Source organism: Lepidochelys kempii, chromosome 2, assembly GCF_965140265.1.
Source record: "Lepidochelys kempii isolate rLepKem1 chromosome 2, rLepKem1.hap2, whole genome shotgun sequence".
In the NCBI taxonomy this organism is placed as follows: domain Eukaryota; kingdom Metazoa; phylum Chordata; order Testudines; family Cheloniidae; genus Lepidochelys; species Lepidochelys kempii.
This window is the reverse complement of record NC_133257.1, coordinates 250,535,265-250,553,204: the sequence shown is the minus strand read 5'-3', so window position 1 is coordinate 250,553,204 and position 17,940 is coordinate 250,535,265. Positions and strand designations below refer to the sequence as shown.

Here is a 17,940-nt window from a genome sequence, read left to right as displayed (position 1 = left end):
AATAATTATTTCAAAACTGAAAAAAATGTTTAATTTCTACCTCAAATCTAATCATCGAATTTTCATCAAATGCAGGTTTTGATTTCTGGTGCCCAGGTTCCTATTAGTCTGGATGACCTTAAATCCTTCACAAACTATTCAGGCAAGTATATCACAACTACACAAATGAGTTGTTATGGCTGATTCACAAATAAAGAATATTTTAAAAATTCTCTTTACATTTTCTTCCTAAAGCAACTTCTTAGAAGAGGAGCTGGAGCCCAATCTTGCCCTTTTGATGTTAGTGGCAAAGCTTTCAAAATGAGAGGTCTTTGGATTCCCTGAATTTAAGAGGGTTGGAAAGAATAAGATCAGATTTATCAAATGTGGGTTCCTAGAGTTACACACACAAACCCATATTTAGGTACCTAGGTATAAATAAGTGGCCACACGTTCAGCGCACTGTAGCTTTCATTGACTTCAATAGGAGTTGGCGGGCTCAACAGCTCTGACAATAAGGACCCAAGTGACTTTAGATGTCTGTTTCAACCAATGCATTCAGATACTTATCCTTGAAGGAGTCGTGAAGGGATAATTCTTCCACCCTTACTCTGCGAGCAGCCCATTGAAAACACTAGTCCTCAGTGAAAGGCTTTGCTCAGGGTTGTAGAATTGGACTATACATAAATGTCAATGCATGTTTTAAAAACTGATTTTGTCTGTATTATATTCACCCTTTCCTGGGTATATTGATTTATGGGAGATATACAGTCATACTCAATCCCATTACTCCTTCTGTCCTACCTCTTTATAATAATTATTACATAATCAGTTGTGAAAACAACTAAACAAATGTGGTTCAAACCCATTTATAATGCTCATTGGTCTCATACCCATCTCAGAAAAGATGTCTTGAATTACTATTTTAAGTCTGCTAAAAATATTTAATTTCTGAGTAATTCTTTGAATCTCCATTTTAATCATAAAGAAATGCTTTCCTCAGTATTCTGCACAGTGAAGTTTTCTTGCACATTATGATTTTACCCAAGTTTAGGAATGTATTTTGTGCAGTGAAATGTTCTTCCTTTATAAAAAGACAAATTAATCACACATTGCATGGCAATTCTGTGCATTGTACCAAAATACAATCAATCTTTTTTCTTCCTACCAATAAATCTTCAATTATAGGTGTATAAAAGCATATTATGATTGTATAAACGGCTATCTTTGAATATCCTAGTTATCGCTGTCAGTAGGCTTTCAATATTACCATTTTCATTTTTTTCAATTATTTTTACTTTCCTTTAAAAGAATTGTTACTAGTAATGTTATTGCAAAGGGAGCCAGAAATTTTTTTTAAAATGAGATTCATCCTGGAAAAGTACAATTAATAAGACTGGAAGAAAATTATGCAGAACACAGGTACTAAGTGAGAGGGAGAAGTTTGTGAATTACTAATGTCCAAAGAGGCCTGCTGGTGATGGTGAACAGCAAATCAGATGAATTGGCATGCTGCTTTTAATTTCTTTTCAACCTGATTAGAACTGATAGGATAGTCTCTAAAATGATATATTAAAAATAATTTGTCTGCTTGCATATTGTATAAAACTGATTTTTCTTTTAAAATATTTTAAAATTGTATTATAGGTGGATATACTGCAGACCATCCTGTAATTAAAATATTTTGGAGAGTTGTGGAAAGCTTCACTGATGAAGAGAAACGCAAACTACTCAAGTTTGTAACAAGCTGTTCTCGACCTCCTCTTTTGGGTTTTAAGGTACACAACTTGCTGAATTTTGATTAAAATTAATTACTTGGCTTTGATTAGAGTGCTTGTCCAGACTACTAGTAGTATCCAATTATGACAGAAATAAACTGGCTGGTTTAAAATATGGGAATTTATATCTTTGGGAATTAAGAAAATGCAAGAAAAAAAGTCTGTTTATGACCACAATTGCTACTTAAACATTTGCAAATGTGCATAATGAGTATAGTTAATTATATAGCTTACAAATATTTTTTGAAACATTATTTCACATTCATGTGTTCTGACTGGAGAGTTCCTTTAAGTGGGTAATAGGACTTTGCAAGAAGTATACATCATTAAAAATGTTTGCACTTTGCTGTGAAGGATGCTTGCTGCACTGCTTTTACTGCATCTCATCTCGATTAATAATGTACATAAAGCAGTATTGCCATCAGTTTCAGGGAACAGATTGATTTTAGCTTGAATGTGTTCAGAAATAGGCAGAAGAGGATTTAGGATATATCAACATCCACTAAAAACCCATCTGCGTTTGAATCCGGGAACATATTTCTCATGTTTCCTTTTGAATATCGTTTATCTGCTTATGATTCATTACCCATCATCCAAATATTGTGCTAACAAGTAGCTTTTCTTAGACTGCTATTTGCAATAGAGTTTGAATGTGGAGAAAATGTTTATCTGCCACTTATAAATATTAGTGATGGGTCTGTGCAGATCCCAATTTTAAAATGTCTTCAGTTCAGGGATGTTCAGACCAGAGGTTTTGGTTTGCTCTGTTATAATAGAAGCAATCTACACAATTCTGACTCAAATCTGGCTTTGGATTCCATTTCCTCTAGAAGTTTGGGAATGTTCAGTGCTCGTCTTTAGTGAATACATTGTAAAGAATAGACTGTTGAATATCAACACTGTAGTATAGTAATAGTAAATATGTTGTCAAACACTATAGTACTGTTCTGTCTAACAAATTAATACAAATCTCTGCTAATCTGGAATGTATAGAGACAGTCATCAGTGCAGAATATCACTTTCAAATAACACTTTGATATATTGTTCTGTTTAGCTCTTACCTTAGAAGTATTGCTCAATTAACTTACTCTTAGGCTATACAGCTAATAACGTTTCATATTATAAAGCAATTTGAGGTTATATTTAACTAGCAATGGGGTGGTAAGTCATTTTTCATGTTTACTGGATAAATATAGGCACATGCACTAACAGCGGATGAATGCAAGTTCTGTCTCAAGTATTGCAATTCTTATCGCTATTAGATTACAAAATATCTGTATTTATTTCTGTTTAGGGTTGGGGGTGAGATAATTTTCTCGCTAAATAAATATTTCCAGAGCAGTTCTTACCATTATTTTAAATAAGAACAGTATGCAGTTTAGATGACTGGAACAGCACGGGGATGAGGAAAATATATTTGGAGTTCTGCACACTTTCACCATACATCATGTATTAAAATTAGATCTAAAAAACATATGGTAAAAGAACAGTATGGTTTCAGAGTCAAGCACTAAGAAGTTAGGAAGTGCCAGAATTGAGGTTGCCTGTGCAACTTTAATTCAGCCCTCTTGTGTGTATGCATTATGATAGAGGCTTTTATTACATGATCACATACTATTTTTTCCCTAGGACTCCTGCCCCACTCAGTGAATGAGTAATTATTTAGTATTTCTTTTGATAATCATTCAGTGGGTGGCAGATACAGTCTGCTTGTGGAGCTCCTTGCCAGAGGATGTTGTGAAGGCCAAGACTATAACAGGCTTCAAAAAAAGAACTAGATACATTCATGGAGCATAGGTCCATCAATGGCTATTAGCCAGGATGGACTGGGATGGTATCCCTAGCCTCTGTTTGCTAGAAGCTGGGAATGGGCAACAGGGGATGGATCACTTGATGATTACCTGCTCTGTTCATTCCCTCTGGGGCACCTGGCATTGGCCGCTGCCAGAAGACAGGATACTGCGCTAGATGGGTGCGCTAATTTTGGCAACAGAAATGATTAGGAGACTGGAACACATGACTTATGAGGAGAGGTTGAGGGAACTGGGATTGTTTAGTCTGCGGAAGAGAAGAATGAGGGGGGATTTGATAGCTGCTTTCAGCTACCTGAAAGGGGGTTCCAAAGAGGATGGATCTAGACTGTTCTCAGTGGTAGCTGATGACAGAACAAGGAGTAATGGTCTCAAGTTGCAGTGGGGAAGGTTTAGGTTGGATATTAGGAAAAACTTTTTCACTAGGAGGGTGGTGAAGCACTGGAATGCGTTACTTAGGGAGGTGGTGGAATCTCCTTCCTTAGAAGTTTTTAAGGTCAGGCTTGACAAAGCCCTGGCTGGGATGATTTAGTTGGGGATTGGTCCTGCTTTGAGCAGGGGGTTGGACTAGATGACCTCCTGAGGTCCCTTCCAACCCTGATATTCTATGATTCTATGGACCTTTGGTCTGACCCAGTATGGCCACTCTTATGTTCTTATACACAGCATGTAAAATTTCTGTCAAACTAACCATTGATGCTAAATTATAAGTAACTGAAGCCAGGTCTTATAGTGGTAAGTGTTGGGCAGCTGTAACAAGAAGCAGCATTACTAGCTCCACCTACAATATGTTTATTTTACTTTTATTTTTACCCACACGTGGCATATACAACATAGTATGTGATAATTACTATGTGTGATCATTTGAAACACACATCATATGTGGTCTTGGGCTGTCCCCCTCATCTACTGTATTCAGATCTGGGCTCACCACACCAGGATGTTAGCATGAGACTCCTCATATATGGTCAGTTATTTGAAAAGCCCTCAATACCCACAGTTGTATGCACCTATAGATGGTAAATTAGTTGCTACATTATTCTAGTCTCAAGACTACTCCAGATGGTGCCAGTGAAAGCAGAGATTAGACTCACAGGAGATGAGACTAAGGTGTATAGGACAGGACACAATTAAAACTGGCCATACACCAAAGGAAAAAGTCTAATAAAAGAGAGAGAGAAATGTAGCAAATTGCCACTTGTCTTTCTAACAAAGGGGAGAGAGGGAGACCACGCAGCAAAAGCAGGAGGTATAGAATGACCAAGCACTGAAGCAGCCTATGAAATGTAAGAAGAGATGTGGAATGTGAATCCAAAGAGGTCAGTGCTCAAGGAGAGGCTTTAGAATCCATGTGTAACTGGATCACGTGTGAAAGGCAGGGGAGCAGCTCAGGGGATGTCGGCTGTAGCATGGCTGTGCTGTGCCAGAGGAGAATGGGCGGGTTAGAATAGCTATGTCAAGTGCAGCATGGTCAAACACATCAGCAAGGAGTTGGAGTTAATTGTAGGACTGACCTACAAGCCACGCCCCACACAGCTGCTCTGGCAGTAGGAAGTACAGCAAAAAATACTGCTTCTTTACGTGGGCAGCACTGAAAACCAGCCAGTTCCAACACTTTAGGGGTGCATGGATTGGTTAGCAGTAGCCCCCTACCAAGTAGGGCATGCCGTTGGCATCATGGGGCTCACCAGCCACCCAAGAGAAGTTGGGTTTTTCATAGCTATGCCCCAGAAATCCAGTGCTAGCTGCTAAGGCCCTCATAGGAGCTCTCAAGTTGTAAATGAATACTGGAAAAGGGAATAGGCAATGGCTATTGGCATGAGTGTTCATATAGTGGTAGCCTGTGATTAATGTTTGTACAGTGCTCTCAAGATGAAAAGCACTATGTACTGTAAGTGCTAAGTATTATTAGCAGTCAAATAAGTCAAATGAGTATATGAGTTTGTTATAAAAAAAGCTTGCAATATGTTGAGGGTGGAAATTAATGCAAAATCTCTTCAGTAATTAATTGTTCTATAGTTGTATTAAAATAGATATTAAATTTTGCTATTAAGAACACAATCGTTAGCACTGAAACTAAAATCTTGTATGTACTGCATTGTGGAACCTTCACCTTCGCTATAGTTCATATTTATTTAAGAGAAGGGATCATTTCAGAGTTCATAGCTTATAAATAGCACAGTCTGGGTTTGCAGCATGTAAAAATTATTAGAACCCTTAGTGCCAGATTATTGGACTCAGAGTAACATTTGCTAAAGCTAATTAAAGTTTAATAAGTTTAATAAATGTGATTGTTACAGACAAAAAAAATCATTAAAGTGCGGTTGAAAATTGTTAAGTTCCAATCAGGTCACATAATAAATTGATGATACTTACTTCCAAACTGTTGCAGATTCCCGTTGTACAGTATTTAATTATGCAACAAATGGTGCCCTTAGCATGACACTTGAATATAGAACTTCATTTTTTACATTTTTAAAGCTTAAAGTAGGAAAATTCAATTAGCATTTTGAAAAGAACACTAAAATTGCAGCATTTTAGCTGTGAATCACATTTTAAGGCCTCCATTTAAACAGTCATTTAACTTAAAATCTCATTGACCTCCAGCCTTAGGGTGGCTTTTTTACAATTTCTAAAACCAGATGATCTATTTTAGCTCAGCCAAGCATTTGTTGAAATTAATATTCCCTTGCCAGTGAAAGCAAGCATTAGGTGTAACAAATAAATGTCCTCTACATCCCCATTTGTCTTGGCAAGATAAACTTGATTTCTTAAAGAGATTAGAAAACTATACATGAAATAAAACCTCACATACTTGGTCAACATATCAGAAGACCAACCCAAATTTGGCCAGTTTCTACCTGATAGACTTCTTATTGGTTTTATATGTAGGTACATAAGAACTACCTGATTCTGTGGTATATTATTGGTATTCTGCATCTTAAAAAGCGCAGAAGTGTATGGTCTTTAAAATAAAATATTATGCGTCTTGCATAGAAAATATTATGTACCTCATTAATAGACAATTTTAGGTCCCAGTCCTGCCAAAATTTTAAAAGTACTTAATTTTACATATGCACATACTGCCATTGACCTCATTAGGACAACTCATGTTTACTTAAATACATGCCAAAAGATCGTGACCTTAGACTGCAAACTCTTTGGGTGCAGGACTGCCTTTAATCTGTGTCTTGGGTAGCATTAGACACGATGTCAGAATTTAGCAAAGAAAGTAATATTTACGTGTCCTGACTTCTGTGCAGTTGGAAGATTAAGTTTTTTGGTAATGTGCTTGGTGTGTGCTTTCTGGCCATATTTATTTTCCTATTCTAACTGTACTAAAAAATAACCTGAGGACCAAGGAGGAGGAGGTTGATCATTTTTTGTATGAAATTCAGGTTGCAGTCCGAGACAGATGGTCACATGATAATATAACATTGAAGGAAAGTTTCTTTGTGGCATGGCTACTCCTTAATCCAGTCTTGGCTTGATATGATGTGGGTAACATATTAATGTGAATGTAAAGATAGTTTAAATTGAATTTGAAAGAAAACGTTTATTTTAGATTTATATAGAAATTCTAACATGTAAGACTTACTTAAACTAAACTCTATAGAAGATCCATTTGACTGTTAGCAAGAGAAGAAGGGGCTTTTCTTTTTGTTAGAGATCTTCATATATATATAAGGGTATCAAGGAAAAACATGAAGCAATAAGGAAAATAACAAAAAAGTGTAATTCAAAGAAGAAATCTTGTACTTTATGCAATGCAAAGTGGGCTGAACAGGCCCAAGGACCCAGCCCATTATACTTGCCCCCACTACTGCCAGTGGTCTATAGCTTCCAATCAGGGCTGAGCAAATAATGGATTTTTTAGTTTGGGAAGTGGGCGAGGAGAGAGGCAGGCAAACTGAAAATACAAAAATATTCCTGTTCAGTTTGGACCAAAACCTTTTTCCCCAAAAAGTTTTTGTTGAAACAAAAACTTAAAACAGTTTCATTTTGAGATGACTTGAAACAGGGTGTGGACTTCTTTTGAGTTTTCATTTTGAATCGGTGGTTTCAGATGTTTTTCATCTTTCATTGGTGGGTGGGGTGTGTGGGGGGGGTGGGGGGTGGTCGTCTTTAATTGGCCAAAGATCCATTTAAAATACCATTTCAAATTGAAAAGTTTAAACAAAACATTTCAAAATAGTCTAAATGAAACTTTTCAATTATTTCAGAAACTTGTGTGTGTGTGTGTTTGGTTTTTTGAGTCATCTGATACCCTTTGCCAAAATCTACTTGAATAGATTTTAGGACCCCAAAAATGCTTTTATCTATGGAAAACTATGCTTTTATCTATGGAAACCTATTAGTAAAAAAAAAAAAAAATTTTTTTTTTAAATCGCTCAGCTCTGCTACCAGTGCTTAACACTGGTGCATTTTCAGTAAGTATACAAGTGTTAGGAAATTCCAGAGCCCAGCTCCAAGTCTACGAATTCTGTGGTGATGGGGAAATGACAGGGATTGTGCGTGCTTGGAAGACTTCGTAAGGCGAGCCTACACTTAATTGTACCTAAGATTTCTGCAAATAATTTCTTAGTTGCAAATAAATCAAAGACCTCTTTCTGCATGCTACTGTATTTTAAATTTTCCTGTTTCACTGTTTCTGTGGAACCAGATATTTGCAGAATATAGCGTGTGAACAATAACACAGCTAGCTATTCCCCTCCCCCCCCATGCTGGGCTTTAAGACCTTATGTTTTCTACAGTATGGCCATGATTTATTTATTTATTTATTTTTGCCATACCCATTTGGGAGTGCTTTTAGGGCAACCTAGGGAACATAAAAATAGCCATACTGTGTCATATCAATGGTCCCAGTAGCCTGTCTCTGGCAGTAGCTAGGGTCATATGCATCTGAGGAAACAAACAGAACAGGGCAATTGCAAGTGATCTGTCCTCTGTCGCCCAGTCCCAGCTTCTGGCAGTTGGAGGTCGAGAGACAGCTGGAGCATGGGGTTGCGTCCCTGACTGTCTTGGCTAGTAGCCATTAATGGACCTTTCCTCCATGAACTTACTTAATTCTTTTTTTTTTAACCCAGTTATACTTTTGGCCTTCACAATATTCCATGGCACGATTTTCACAGGTTGACTATGTGTTGTATGAAGAAGTACTTCCTTTTGTTTTTTTTAAACCTGCTGCCTATTAATTTCATCGGGTGACTACTGATTCTTGTGTTATGTGAAAGGATAAATAACACTTCCTTATGCACTTTCTCTGTACCATTCGTGTTTTATAGACCTCTGTCATATCGCCCCTCCTTAGTTGTCTCTTTTCTAAGATGAATATTCCCATCTTTTTAATCTCTCTTCATACTGAATCTGTTCTATACCCCTGATCCTTTTTGTTGCCCTTCTCTGCATCTTTTCCTATTCTCATATATCTTTTTTGAGACGAGGTGACAAGAACTCCATGCAGTATTCAAGGTGTGGGTGTACTGTGGATTTATACAGTGGCATTATGATAGTTACTATCTGATTACCTATCCCTTTCCGAATGGTTCCCGACGTTTTTTTAGCTTTTTTGAGTGCCACTGCACATTTAACAGATGTTTTAGAGAACTGTCCACAATGTCTCCAAGATCTCTTTCTTGAGTGGCTAAATTAACAGTTAATTTAGACCCCATCATTTTGTATGTATAGTTGGGATTATTTTTTCCAGTGTGCATTACTTTGCTTTAATCAACATTGAATTTCGTCTGCCATGTAGTCACCCAGGTTAGTGAGATCCCTTTGTAATTCTTCATAGTCAGCTTTGGACTTAACTGTCCTGAGTAAATTTGTACCATCTGCAAATTGTGTCAGCTCACTGTTCATCCCCTTTTCTGGATCATTTATGAATAGGCTGAATAGCACAAGTCCCAGTACAGATCCTGGGGGAACCCTGCTTTTTACCTCTCTCCATTGTGAAAATTGACCATTTGTTCCTACCCTTTCTTTCCTATCTTTTAACCAGTTACTTATCCATGAGAAGACCTTCCCTTTTATCCCATGACTGCTTAGTTTCCTTAAGAGCCTTTGGTGAGGGACCTTCTTAAAGGTTTTCTGAAAGTCCAAGCATGCTATATCAATTGGATCACCCTCGTCCACATACTACTTGACTCCTTCAGAGAATTATAATAGATTGGTGAGGCATGATTTCACTGTACAAAAGCCATGTTGACTCTTCCCAACATATCATGTTTATGTATGTGTCTGAAAATTTTGTTCTTTACTATAGTTTCAACCCGTTTGCCTGGTACTGAAGTTAGGTTTACCTGCCTGTAATTGCCAGGATCACCTCTGGAACCTTTTTAAACAATAGACCTTGCGTTAACTATCTGCCAGTCATCTGGCACAGAGGCTGATTTAAGTGATAAGTTACAAACCACAGATAGTAGTTCTGCAATTTCATATTGAAGTTCCTTCAGAACTCTTGGATGAGTACCATCTGGTCCTGGTGACTTATTGTTTAATTTATCCTTTTGTTCCAAAACCTCTGCTAGTGATACAGTAACTCCTCACTTAATGTCGTCCCGGTTAATGTTGTTACGTTGCTGATCTATTAGAGAACATGCTCGTTTAAAGTTGTGCAGTGCTCCTTTATAATGTTGTTTGGCAGCTGGCTGCTTTGTCCTCTGCTTGTAGGAAGAGCAGCCGTTGGAGCTAGCGGGTGGGGGCTTGGAACCAGGGTGGACCGGCAGCCCCCCCGTCCACTCCCTTAGTTCCTTGTGCGGCAGCCACCCAGCAGGTTATCAACTGTCAGGCAGTTCAGCTGTCCCTGCCCTCTGCCTTGGAGCGGCTCCCAGGAGCCTCCTGCTTGCTGTTCAGGGAGTGGGGGGGGAGAGGGAAGGGTGCTAATGTCAGGGTGTCCTCCCTCCCCCCGCTCTTGTACCTCATCTCCACAGAGCAGGGGGGGACATGACAGGGCTCAGGATGGAGGGAGCTTGTTGGCAGCAGCTGCTGTCTCAACTTGCTGATCTACTTAAAAAGGCACTGTACTTAGAGTGGGGTCAACGTACTTAAAGGCAATGTGTGTGTGTGTGTCTCTGTCTCTCTCTCTCTCTCTTTCTCTCTCTCACACACACACATGGTGTGTCTCTGTCTGTCTCTGTTTCACACACACATACATGGCACTTTGGAAAGTGGTGCGCTCCAGTGGGATAGCGTGGGTTCATCATCACTGTTCAGTTTCTGCATGGAATGTTTGCAGCCACTGCCGTGCATCTGTTGTGTCCCCTCCCTCCGTTTGTGCTGCCTTGTAGAGTGTGAGGCTACGTTAACAACAATGAGTTAACCCCTGAGGTCTCAGCCAGCTGCTAGTTCATCATTTAGCAATAAGGTATTCCCTGGGAAATATCTCACCCTCCGACTCCACCACCTCAGCCAAGCTTCACAGTTATCATTGCTGTGTACAGTATTAAATTGTTTGTTTAAAACTTATACTGTGTATGTATGTGTGTGTGTGTGTGTATATATAAAAATGTCTTTTGTCTTGCAAAAAAAAAATTCCCTGGAACCTAACCCCACCCCTCATTTACATTAATTCTTATGGGGAAATTGGATTCGCTTAGCATCATTTCGCTTGAAGTAGCATTTTTCAGGACATCACTACAAGGTTAAGCGAGGAGTTATTGTACCTCAGTGTAGGCCAGTTCCTCGGATTTGTCACCTATAAAATATGGCTCTGGTGTGAGAATCTCCTCCGTATCCTCTAGAGCAGGGGTTCCCAAACTTGGTTCGTGGCTTGCTCAGGGTAAGCCCCTGGCGGGCTGGGCGTCCGCAGGTACGTCGCTCACAGCTCCCAGTGGCTGCGGTTCACCGTTCCCAGCCAATGGGAGCTGCGGGAAGTGGCGCGGGCCGGGAGCAGGAAGTGTGGGAACCCCTGCTCTAGAGCGAAGAGCAGTGTAGAGAATTCAGTTAGCTTTGTCACAAGAGCCTTGTCGTCTTTGGGGTTCCTTCAGCGCCTCAACTGTCTGGTGGCCCCCCCGACTGTTTGGCAGGCTTCCGGCTGCTGCTGCAGTTTAAAAAAAAAGTTGCTGTTAGTTTTTGTGTCCTTGTCATTTTCTCTTCACGTTCTTCTTTGGCCTGTCTAATTATATTTTTACTCTTACGAGAGTTTATGCTCCCTTCTATTTTCCTCACTAGGATTTGACTTCCAGTTTTTAAAGGATGCCTTTTTGCCCCTTATCTCCTCTTTAACTCTGTTGTTTAGGCAAACCTCTTACTGTTTGGTTTTTTTAATTATTATTTGGGGTTTACATTTAATTTAAACATCTATTATGGTGTTCTAAACAAGTTTCCATGTAGGTTGCAGGTATTTCCCTCTTGTGACTGTTCCTTTTAATTTCCATTTAACTAACTTCCTCATTTTTGTGTAGTTCCCCTTTTTGAAGTTAAATGCTACTGTGGTGGGTTTCTTTGGCATTTTCCCCCTACAAGTGTGTTAAATTTAATTACGTTATCATCATTATTATGAGCGCTTCAGCGATATTCACCTCTTGGACTAGATCCTGTGCGCCACTTAAGACTAAATCAAGAATTGCCTCTCCCCTTGTGGGTTCCAGGACGAGCTGCTCCAAGAAGTAGTCATTTAATGTGTCTGGAAATTTTATTTCTGCGTCCCTTCCTGACGTGACATATACTGACTGGGTACGGGGATAATTGAAATCCCCCGTTATTATTGCGTTTTCTGTCTTAATAGCCTCTCTAATCTCCCTGAGCATTTCACAGTCACCAGTACCATCCTGGTCAGGCGGTCAATAGAATATTCTTACTGCTATACTCTTTTTGTTCAAGCATGGAATTTCTATCCATAAAGATTCCATGGTACAGTTTTATTTATTTAAGATTTTTACTTTATTTGACTCTACTTTCTTTCACCTATAGGGCCGCTCTTTCCACAAATGCAAATCTGTTCTGTCATCCCTATATATTTTGTACCCTTACCATATCCGATTGATTATCCTCATTCCACCAAGTTTTTGTGATGCCTATTATATCAATATCCTTATTTAATGCCAAACACTCTAGTTTGTCCACCTTCGTATTTAGACTTCTAATATTTGTATATAAGACCTTAAACATGTGGTCAGTATTCAGTTGCTTGCCTTCATGTTATATTTAAAAAGGACTTTTTTACATTTGACTGACCTCACAGCTCCTACCTGTACTTTACCAACTTCATTCCAATCCTCTTAACTAGGATATAGAGTTCCCCCTTTAATAAATTCATCCCTAATGGATGTCACTGCCTGAACCTTGTGCTCCTCCGCACCTGTTGGCTTTCCCTCAGCCCTTTGTTTAAAAAATCCTCTCTGACCTTTTTAAACCTTTGCAAGTGCCATTGAAACAGACTTAAATTCTAATTGCTCCTTGCCTAGAAGTTTATGTGGATTGTCATGGAATTATTTTTTAGCCTGTGTGTGTATCTTAATTTTTTCCTATTTTTGTATTTTCCAGGAGTTGTATCCCGCATTTTGCATTCACAATGGAGGATCGGACCTAGACAGGCTACCCACTGCCAGTACCTGCATGAACTTGCTGAAGCTTCCTGAGTTTTATGATGAAAACCTCATGCGGAGCAAACTTCTTTACGCCATTGAATGTGCTGCTGGATTTGAGCTGAGCTGAGTTGAACTGAGGTTTAAACAGAAGCTCTGCAGAGGAACTAACCAGTGCCTACTCCATAAGCAGCACCTGTACCCAAGCTGATGAAGGGAACTCAGTCTAGGTTTCTGCAGCTCTCATTTCTTATCAAATACCCTCAAATAGGTTTCATTTTTAAACACATGATTTGTTAGTTAAGTGTCATTAAACTTACATTGGCACTGCTTTATTATGACTCAAAATAATGAATGCTGTGTGCAGTGTGGTTGGGGTTTGTGTTTATGCCAAGCAAGAGCACATTTAACGAACAGTGACATCTCTGTGAAATTAACCAAAGATGAAGCTTTGGCTTTGTGCTGTTCAAATATAAATAATTCTACAAGCTGGCAATAAAATTGTGTGTAGTGCAGCACGTTGGGATAAGACAGGTCTTAACATCCTGTTATAAATCTTTAGAGGGAAGTAGATGTTTGCACATATCCCAGAACTGAGAGATAGAAAATGCTTGTTACTGATAACCCCAAATCTTGTTTACAAACCTTAGTTGTTGCAATTAAAACAGAATGGATTTGTTTTAAACTACCATCTCTTGAGATGGCAGGCACTGAGAGATAACATTGATATTTTATTTGTGCTTTCTGAAATATCTTCAAGAAATTGGATTTGCATGATTATTTTTAAGTTCTACCTTTGGCCGTGTCATGATCAGCTGGACATTGTCGTAAACAGATATGACTATCCATGCTTTTCTCTGTTCTGTTTCTGTCTCTCCTTTGCGCCTGTAAAGATTTTTTTTTAATGTATCAAACTCCTATGGCATACACAGTACATACAGTAGTCATGACTTTGGAAAAAAATATACTTGTAACAACTATTAAAAGTATTTCAACCAAAGCATCAGGCTTTATCTTTTATATCTGAAGCCTGCAGTGTTCACATTCCTTCTCTCTATCATTTCTCTTCATCTTAAGTACCATGTATGTGCTGTAGAAACTTGTCTTAATTCATTATTTTTGTGACTAAGCAGCTTTTGCATCCATCTGGCTGTTAGCAGTTCTGCTCAGACAAGTAGGTGAGAAGATGTTGCTTAACATAATTTGATTGCCAAGGGAAAAATTGGATTCATATGAAAGGAATCAGTTCTCTAATAACAGGTACATCACTGAGTCAAGGTTTGTGTTCACATTTAAATTTGCATTCAATTAAAAAAAATTAATTATAAGTCAAACTATAAGATGCGTAAACATGTGCATCCTTTCTGGTTTTTAATAATAACTAATAAAAAAATCAGAATTTACAGACAGACTCCGGTTCATCTCTTATGCTAAAACTATTTTGCTGTCACTGGAAGCTCTGTTGGGTTTCGTATTTAATAAGCAGTAACCAGCAATATACTTTTAAATGTGGAGAAACTGAGTGGTTTTAAGGTGTTTACTAGTATCGGTATAAAATGTATAATTTCCTAATTTAGGTAATAAATGAAGTGTTAAAATACTATTTGTAGTCTTGATGTACAGAAATAAAATAATTGTTTTCTTTTTGGTTTTGCTTTAGGCTGTTTTATTTGTTAAATGTTACAAACCCAACATATTCTTTACTTACAAATTGGTTTCTTGTATATTTTTCTACATAAATTATGGAACAGAAGACTGAAAAGAGGTCAGTGATAGTATTACTGCCTCCTCTTAAAAGCAAAACCTGAGCATTTCCTTTAGATAACATTATTTATTTTCCAACCCACGACTTAAAATATTTTGAAAATATTTCTCAATTGAATTAATTTGCTACAATTTGATAGTGTCATGTTTGTATGTTGTAAAATGCAAATTAAATTTTTTATATTAAATATTCACATTTCCAAGATTGTGTTGGAGTCATGCCACATAACAATGGTTGGTAATATGTACATTTTGTTATTTTATAAAGAGACCTAACACACACCCATTCCTAGACATTGACACGAGTACTGGTGGAACAGAGTATGGGTAGGCAGGAGATTACAGGAAAAGGAATAGTATACTTTATAGATGTGAGTATATAAATATAAATATAAAAATAAATTGTTGCAGGGAATGTGACTACAAGCTTTGTAGACCATTAAGAAATATTTCACATAATCAGTTCCTTCTGTAGATTTGGTATTTAATCCTCAGTCATTTTGTTTTTTATACTTTTCTACGCATGAAGGGTGAAATCCTGAACCTGCTCCAGACTTTCCTTAAAGTTAAAATTTGCTTAAATGGGAGCAAAATTTGGTCCATGCTCCCATTTGTCTCAATGGGAATTTCACCGTTGATTTCAGTTGGATCAAAATTTGAACCAGGGTCTGTATGTAAAAAGGCAGAATACATCCACAGTCCTGTTAAGGAAAAAGAAAAGGAGTACTTGTGGCACCTTAGAGACTAACCAATTTAGTGGAAACGGTATGCATCCAATGAAGTGAGCTGTAGCTCATGAAAGCTCATGCTCAAGTAAATTGGTTAGTCTCTAAGGTGCCACAAGTACTCCTTTTCTTTTTGCGAATACAGACTAACACGGCTGTTACTCTGAGTCCTGTTAAGGGTATCCCATGTAACCCTTCTACCAGTTGGAGTCAGCATCAAGGGCCAGGCCCAATATCTAGGGGTTCCTTTTCAACAATACAACACAGAAGCAGCTCGAGCCCCCACCAAGTAATCTGGGAAAATTAAACTCCACCCCCTAAAACAAGAACAACGAGTCTGGTGGCACCTTAAAGACTAACAGATTTATTTGAGCATAAGCTTTCATGGGTAAAAACCCCACTTCTTCAGATGCATGGAGAAGTGGGGTTTTTACCCACAAAAACTTATGCTCTAATAAATGTGTTAGTCTTTAAGGTGCCACCGGACTCATTGTTGTTTTTGTGGATACAGACTAACATGGCTACCCCCTGATACTTGACACCACCCCCTAGACACCTCTGGAGGCAATACTTCCCCACTCGCAAGCACAGAGTCCAAGTGTAGAAAACAAACTTTGAATAAAAGGAGGGAAGTAACTTGGCATTATTTTGGGAAAATGCCACAAGCAGGATTCATAAATATAAAACCATAAGCAAAAGACCCACCCCAGAGTATGTTGAGCAGTGTCCTTTTGCCTCAGGTTCTTAAGTCCAGCAACCAAAGGCTCCTTTTACATGCCCCTCCCTCCACCACTTCCCACTCACAGTTGTCCTTGGTCAGTGAAGACCCAGAGTTCAGAGGTGCATCTGCATGAGCTCTGACCCCTCTCCAGCAGGGGGAGAGAGGGGCATCTTGGTTGCTGTGCTGTCTGGGCACTTGCTCTGGCATCATCTGCCCTGCTGGCCTCTCACCTCCACGCTCCACACCCTCAGGGATGTCGTAAGAGCCCACCACGTAACACAGCTCTCAGTGATCGTAGTGCTGTGATTTCAGCTGTTAGTGGGGAAGCCTCACAAATAGTGCAGACTGGGCAGTCTCTTGCATCACACACACTGTCCCAAAGCAGGCCTAATGCTTAGGCCTGGCTATCCATGATTTCAGCTCTATTGGTGTGCAACAAGACTCTGGAGAGAGGAAGAGTCAAATAGACAGGGCACACACCACCAGGTACAAGTACCTGTCCCCCCCCCGTCTCTCAACTTCCGTGGGCTTTGGTACCTATGCCCCTGCCTACCAAGTGCAATTCAGTTGAGGGTGAGTCCCTCAATCCAGGTATGCCAAGCACAGTTCTGCTGCCCTTGATTCACACAACAAAGATACCAACCCTTTAGTACCTCTGCCCCAACAGCAATGTGACTTTTTTCCAACACCAGCCAAAAGTGATCGTTTGGGGAAAACAGCCCCATCATGCTGAGCGCCTCGGCACGGTGGGTGTGCCCATGCAAACAAGGTTGGCTCCTGAAGTCCCCTTCCTCAGCTCATCACTAGATGTCAGGGGAGAGCTCATTCAGACCCTGCTTACACCCATAATTAAAATAAAATTTGTTTACTGGTGCTGTTGGCAGTGGTCTGGACAATTTTTCAGCATCTCTTAAAGCAAATCTAATATCAGCTTCCTAATACGAACCACAAAAGGGTTTGGAATTCACAGTGAGCATGTTGGGAAGTACAATGAGCTAATGCTGAATTTCAGTCTGTTTAAACCCAAAAACTATTTGTAAAATGTTAGTGGGCAGCTGTGAACTTTTCCTACAGGGTGAAAAATGATACAACACTTGGACAAAACAGGAAAATTGTTTTTCTTGGGTCATTATTGTGAGAAGTGAAATAACGTTTGTTCTGTACTTAATTATAATTATACAAAATAAATGTAGGTGTATACCTAAATCTGTGTGAGTAATAGCCCTGACATGTAAAAGCGTGTGTTAATATTTTTCTGTTTTCTATGACAACTTGCCTCTAATTGAAGGAGAAGCAGCAATGATTATGATGTGTAGACACAGAGCAGGATAGCTGTATTTTTAGTTACTTTAGATTTTGAGAATAAAGCAATTTTGACTTTTCTTGAAAGTTTTCAGCAACATTTTTCTTTCGTTTTTGGAGTAAATCTGGTCACTTTCAAAACACATGAAATTTTCCAAGATAAAGTTATATGAGACTAAAACAGGGCTTCATAATGTGGAGGTTATTTGTACCGTATAATGAGTAGAGGCTGCTACATCTCCATGATTCTCTGATCCTGTGACAGAATTGCCCACCTCTAGCATGAAACCTGCAACCTTATTCTCAAGCTCAAAATTTCCCAAGCACACCATC

General features: G+C 38.9%; 1 protein-coding gene across 2 annotated transcripts in view; it reads left to right on the top strand.

Moving 5' to 3' along the window:
• Window positions 1–14,743, top strand: part of UBE3C (ubiquitin protein ligase E3C) — a 168,632-nt gene extending 153,889 nt beyond the window's left edge. For both annotated transcript variants that reach the window (XM_073334553.1, XM_073334552.1), the window contains 3 exons: window positions 76–142; window positions 1,627–1,757; window positions 13,055–14,743. In XM_073334553.1, coding sequence (XP_073190654.1) covers window positions 76–142; window positions 1,627–1,757; window positions 13,055–13,225 — 369 coding nt within the window. In that variant the 3' untranslated portion in view covers window positions 13,226–14,743. The remainder of the gene's footprint in view (window positions 1–75; window positions 143–1,626; window positions 1,758–13,054) is intronic.
• Window positions 14,744–17,940: the final 3,197 nt, after the last annotated feature.